Source organism: Aplysia californica, unplaced genomic scaffold, assembly GCF_000002075.1.
Source record: "Aplysia californica isolate F4 #8 unplaced genomic scaffold, AplCal3.0 scaffold01351, whole genome shotgun sequence".
Classification (NCBI taxonomy): domain Eukaryota; kingdom Metazoa; phylum Mollusca; class Gastropoda; order Aplysiida; family Aplysiidae; genus Aplysia; species Aplysia californica.
Window position 1 is genome coordinate 8,947 of NW_004798621.1, and position 5,579 is coordinate 14,525.

The 5,579-nt window shown below is 39.8% G+C and overlaps 1 protein-coding gene across 1 annotated transcript; it reads right to left on the reverse strand.

The window, feature by feature from the left end:
- Positions 1–388: 388 nt before the first annotated feature.
- LOC101849744 (sphingolipid delta(4)-desaturase/C4-monooxygenase DES2-like) lies at positions 389–5,434 on the reverse strand. The gene is made up of 2 exons (XM_035973520.1): positions 5,144–5,434; positions 389–2,651 (listed from the first exon to the last, which is right to left on the reverse strand). The coding sequence occupies exon 2, from the start codon at positions 2,609–2,611 to the stop codon at positions 1,505–1,507; it is 1,107 nt and encodes a 368-aa protein (XP_035829413.1). The 5' UTR covers positions 2,612–2,651; positions 5,144–5,434; the 3' UTR covers positions 389–1,504.
- Positions 5,435–5,579: the final 145 nt, after the last annotated feature.

Consider the following 5,579-nt stretch of genomic DNA (forward strand, 5'->3'; position numbering starts at 1 on the left):
AGAGACAGATACAGAGTGCAGTAAATGTCTAGTTGAGGCCTCCATTAAAATTTGGAACTAACAACATCGACTGCGCACACCTGGGGTCCACACTCTCTGTGGGGCCAACATGAGCGCAGCCGTTACGCCTTCGTGAAAAACGATTTTAAGAACGGTGGCCTCAATTAGACCTTCACCCAAAGTGCAAGTTGTGAGACAACAGATTTGGAATTTTCACTTTGTAGAGCCACGGACAGGGCAGTTAAAATGCATGTATTGTCAAATAAAGAAAAGTGGAGGCAATTGCAATATAATATGTCAATGTCAATTAATTGCCAAGTATAAAACAAATGTAAAGTAAATCACCATTCTTTCAGTTTGGGATGTTGAGCATAATAATTATTTTCACTTCTCTTTGCTTAAGAAAGAATAAAATAAAGAACCAGTCAAACAAATCTACGTCAATACCAATAATTTGAATACGCATTATGAAAATATTATATCAGATATCTTTCAATATTTATGCGGTGTGTGAAAAATAAAAATAAAAATTTAAAAGCTTTGAAGCAGAATAATCGGGTTATGGCGAATATGTAACTTTAGAGCTATGGTGTAAGACTAGGGCAAATGCTTTCTTTTGGGACAAGCAGAAATCGTTAGGTAATCACAGATACATATATATACATATAGATCTATCAAATCAATTCCTGAGGAAAATAACACACTCTAAAAATGTTTTCTTTTCAGACAATTAGACAAAAAAGAAGCACATCATTTCAACGACCTCAAAAGCATGAAGTATTTATCTTTTGTTTTAAAAAATAATTATTTTAAATTGAAAAGGAAGCTGGTTATTATGAGATATCTTGTAAAAACAGAATTTGCAATTGATTTTCAAAACCAAAAGAGCAAATATATGTATTCCTTTGTTACTTTACTACGCTGACTAAATTACTGCTTTTGATTTTTACGTTAGCACATCGGCGGACTTCTATCAAGAATACACAATTCTGCTGACAATTGCTTCCCCCATAAAAGTAGTAAAACACAGTTTACAAGTATCTTGTTCATCCATGTCTTTCTCTTTTCAAAACCGATGATATAATAAATAATGTAAACATATCAAACAAAAGAGTTGAACCAGTAAAAACGCAACATGTGATCATTTTCAAACAGCATAGATTTCAGCAGTTGGGTATGTGAGAAAAAAAAGTATACATGCAAGTCGGTACGAGTACTTTACCTTAGACAATTGAACATTCATATTTTATTCCCTACTGCACTCTGGAACACATAATTTAATTGGGACTTTCTTTTCCTCTCTCTGCTTCACTGGAATGTGTAAGTTTATGAAGATTCTTATTTTTCTCTTTAAATAAAAAAAGACAGAGAAGAGAAATTTATGGAATGCATTTTATGAGCCAAATCACAGAAAAGGATGGTTGATCGTTAAGCTGTAACAAAACGAGAGATAAAAAACCGGAACATTTATCAAGACTTGGAGTGGAATATGGATTCTTTTCCGTTACATGGTTTTGGATTTCAAGCCACCCTTCGGGTATCCCACGCCATGGGCGTGTGGACCCATGTTACGATCAAAAATAAAATCCCAAACAACCTTGATCCATGAAGTGTGATATGGGAGATTGTCATAATACTCTGGGGCCAGTCGTTTGACCTCTGGGAGACGGTTGTACGGAATGTATGGGAAGTCATGGTGCTCATTATGGTAGCCTACATTGTAAAGTATAAAGTTAAGAGGACCATAATATGAATGTGTGGCCTGCCCTTCAGTAAACAAGTAATGCTCTGATATAAAATGGCCTGCCAAAGGGTGAAGCCCTAAGGCAAGAAGAGTTCCACCGACCATATAGACAATAGGCTTGATGCCAAAGAAATAAAAAATAATAAAATCAAAAGTGAATTGAACCACGGCATTGATCATTTCCCAACCAGAGAGAGGTTTTGGACTCTTGTAGAAAGGTCGCAAAGAGTGCAAAATAGGATGCATAATAAGCCACACCATTTTAGTGAGTGGGTGCTGGAAGAGCCACGATTCTAGTCGAGTTGGAATGTCAACATCTTGCATCTCTTCTCCGAGGTAACGGTGGTGGTCAGCATGGTATTTCTTGTAAGTGATTGCCATCGGCACTCCGAGCGGAAGATTACACCAGAGGCTCAAGACTCTATTCCACCACGATCTTCTGCCGTGTCCAAATGCAAGATTATGTCCAATTTCGTGAATAGCAGAGCCCAAGGAGTGGTTGAACACTCCACCGATGCAATAAGCCATGAGGAAGATCGTCATCCAGGATGCATCTTTGATAAGCCAGCATAGGATAACCTGAGATATGACAGATATCGTAACAGGCACCACAATCCACGGATCAGGTCCCATTAACGATTTGATTTCTGGATGTTTGTCCAAGATCTCTTTCCGGCGCCCAGTGTGCGGTTCTTCCGTGTACAACCAGTCGTCTCCGCTTCCTTCAATTTTCGAGTTCAAAGTCATGAAACTGAAGAACCATTTGAATGGGTCTTTGGGGATGACAATTTTGCTGTGTCGTTGTCCACCCACGGGTGCAGCACTCGTTCCATTGCAGTCCGCGGCTGGTTTCCCGTTGGCCACCATTTTATTCACAGGGAGTAGCAAGTGATTTTAGAAGATTAATCTGGGAAGAGAGAAATAATTATCATTATCAAACTCTATCACGTTAAAGCAAATCATTAAGGAAATGTTATGAAGCCCTTCAAATTCATCGACAAAAGAAAAGCGTTTGGAGATAAAATGTTTGATTTGCTCCATATATAATATGTAAAAAATTGAAAGAATGTTTCCTTCCGCAAAAATAAAACTAGTTTTCAGAGGGAGAATGGTGCACTGGACTACATCGGAGCTCTTTCTCTTTCTCTCTCTCTCTCTCTCTCTCTCTCTCTCTCTCTCTCTCTCTCTCTCTCTCTCTCTCTCTCTCTCTCTCTCTCTCTCTCTCTCTCTCTCTCTCTCTCTCTCACTCTCTCTCTCTGCCTCTCTGTGTGTGTGTGTGTGTGTGTGTGTGTGTGTGTGTGTGTGTGTGTGTGTGTGTGTGTGTGTGTGTGTGTGTGTGTGTGTGTGTGTGTGTCTACGCGCGCGTGCTGTTTAGTGTTTACGGTGTATATTTAGCTAGTTCCACGAAGAAAAACGTGGCTCTTCATGTTCCCACGTCATATCTATCTATCTATCTATCTATCTATCTATCTATCTATCTATCTATCTATCTATATATATATATATATATATATATATATATATATATATATATATATATATATATATATATATATATATATATATTAGTTTATAGAGATAAACATGAACTCTTCATTATAAATATATCCCCGTAAGACGAGAAGCCCAACCTATCAATAAACCGAAATCTTACAAAGAGTTTTAAATCTTGCTCCCATTAAAATTGAAAATACCTCAGACTATTTTGAGACAGACGTAAGGATGAGAGAGGAATGGAGTTCACCATAAGGACAAAGTGTATAATTTTGAAATGAGCAGATCGAGGACAAGAAAATTAAATGCGTCTTTCAAAAAGTCCCAAATTATCATGAAACACGATACCTTTTTACACAATGATCACGCCTTCTTCTATTTTTAAAAAGGATGCTCTTACTCGGTTCTCTCAAGTAGGCCAACAAGCTGGCATTTCTCTCCCGGCTCTAAAATGGTTGGCCCCGACCCGTGAGTGAACGTTTACGTCACGAGGTCTGCCTTGCCCTCGATAAAGGTGCCAGGTGGATACATTTGTGGGAAAGTCAGCCCATTCATCTCACAAACATCTGTTAAGAGTAACTTTTTTAAAAGAGGTGACAGAAGACTAAATCAAAGGACATTACCAGATCAGACCACAAGGACACTGTCTGATCTGTGGCACTGATGTCTCTCTTGCAATAAGGTCGTTGGGGACCAAAGGCAATGTTGCGGCACCTTTCGAACCATCACACAAAAAAGCATGCATGTTGTCTTGAGTTTCAGATTTTTCTTAAAAAGCGGAATTGAAAATACTGTAGGTAACGACTTTACGCTTTTTTTCCTTTTTTTTACGTATCCAAAAACAGCGCGTTTTGCAAGTGCTGTCGAATGATCAGAAAGCGGACCGTCAATGCGATAACAATTAATGATTTATTATACTTTACGAAAACAGAACAACACTGACTTGCTTAATTCTAACTAGATCTAGATGTACACTGAGTCAATGGCTGACTTGCACACGACTGGAACCAGTGGTCAACTGCCCGCGATAGCTCCTCGGCCACGCGAAGGCTGGGCGTCGGGCGGCCTCTAAATATTGCCAAGAGGTCACAATAAAGCCTATAGTGGACAGTGGATAGCCTAAACTATGAATACATTATTGTTTCGTACTGGTCAGCGGGCAAAGTTACTATAATACCAAGCTGTAGTGTACTCCTGAGAGGGAATGATAAAGCACACTAGAGAGCTAAGATAGAATCTTTATGCTTGTATGGAAGTACAAGTATTTGGAAGTAAAATCATTGCGACCATTAATTTATACTATTTTGTGCGCTGAGAAGCTTTCAAAGCTGAAGTAAAGGTACGTCTTTTCGTTTGCAACACAGGTCTAGATTTCTAGAAGTGAAATCTAACAAAATCTATCTACCTCTAGATGCTAGATTTGCTGGGGTGAGCGTGAGTCAATGAAGAGCTGTTACTATTAATGTTTGGTCCCTCCTTTCACTTATGCTTTAAAATAATATACATGCATATATGATATATAGCCAATGCACGTGGATTCCTGGTAAGTTACAAGAACAGTTAGGGTTAGGAATGAAAAGAAGCCTCAAGTGAACCACAATATACACCCCGCCCCCTCCTTGCCAATAGTCTCGCCTTGGGCTAGCATTTATTAGACCACGTCCTATATAATTATTATAGACAGATGTAATAAAGCATGTAGATCCTAATGATAACACTTTTAGCTTAATTGCGACAAAGTGTAAAACCAACCGCTTGCTTTTTTTTAAAGCAAAGTAGGAAATCCGGATTTCACTACCGGGTGTGCTAAGCAGGTACATGATATCGGTAACAGACGGACCAGGACAATCATGTAAAACAATCTCAAATACATCCTGTCAATAACGGTAAAAACGGACTGCTCACCTTCTCCACGAACTATATGTGACAGAATGCTCTCCAAATCCGACTGAAGCCTATAGAACCCCAGATGAGCCTGCAATTCTCAACTCGGCTTTGGCGCCGCCGACTTCTGACCTAGGTGTGTTGTTTTGTAACAGGTCAATTTGAAGGCAGGTAAAAGTATGGCAGACACGCACTACACAGTTCCCGTCCCGTCGCGGTCAGCAGTCACTCGATTCGCCACCCAACTCCACAGAGCGGCACGCACTTCGCCATTGAATACGCCTTGTGTACCTGGCTTTGAGTTGAGGCCCCGCCAAGCGTCGCGAGCTGCGTGTCACGCACGCAAAACGATCTACCCACCCTTGCTGCGCCGCAGTGTCAGATAATCCAAAAGTGGAGACTATTGAGGAATGCTGGTGGGGTCCCCGTTATCGCTTCTTTCTCTCGCTCTATCTCC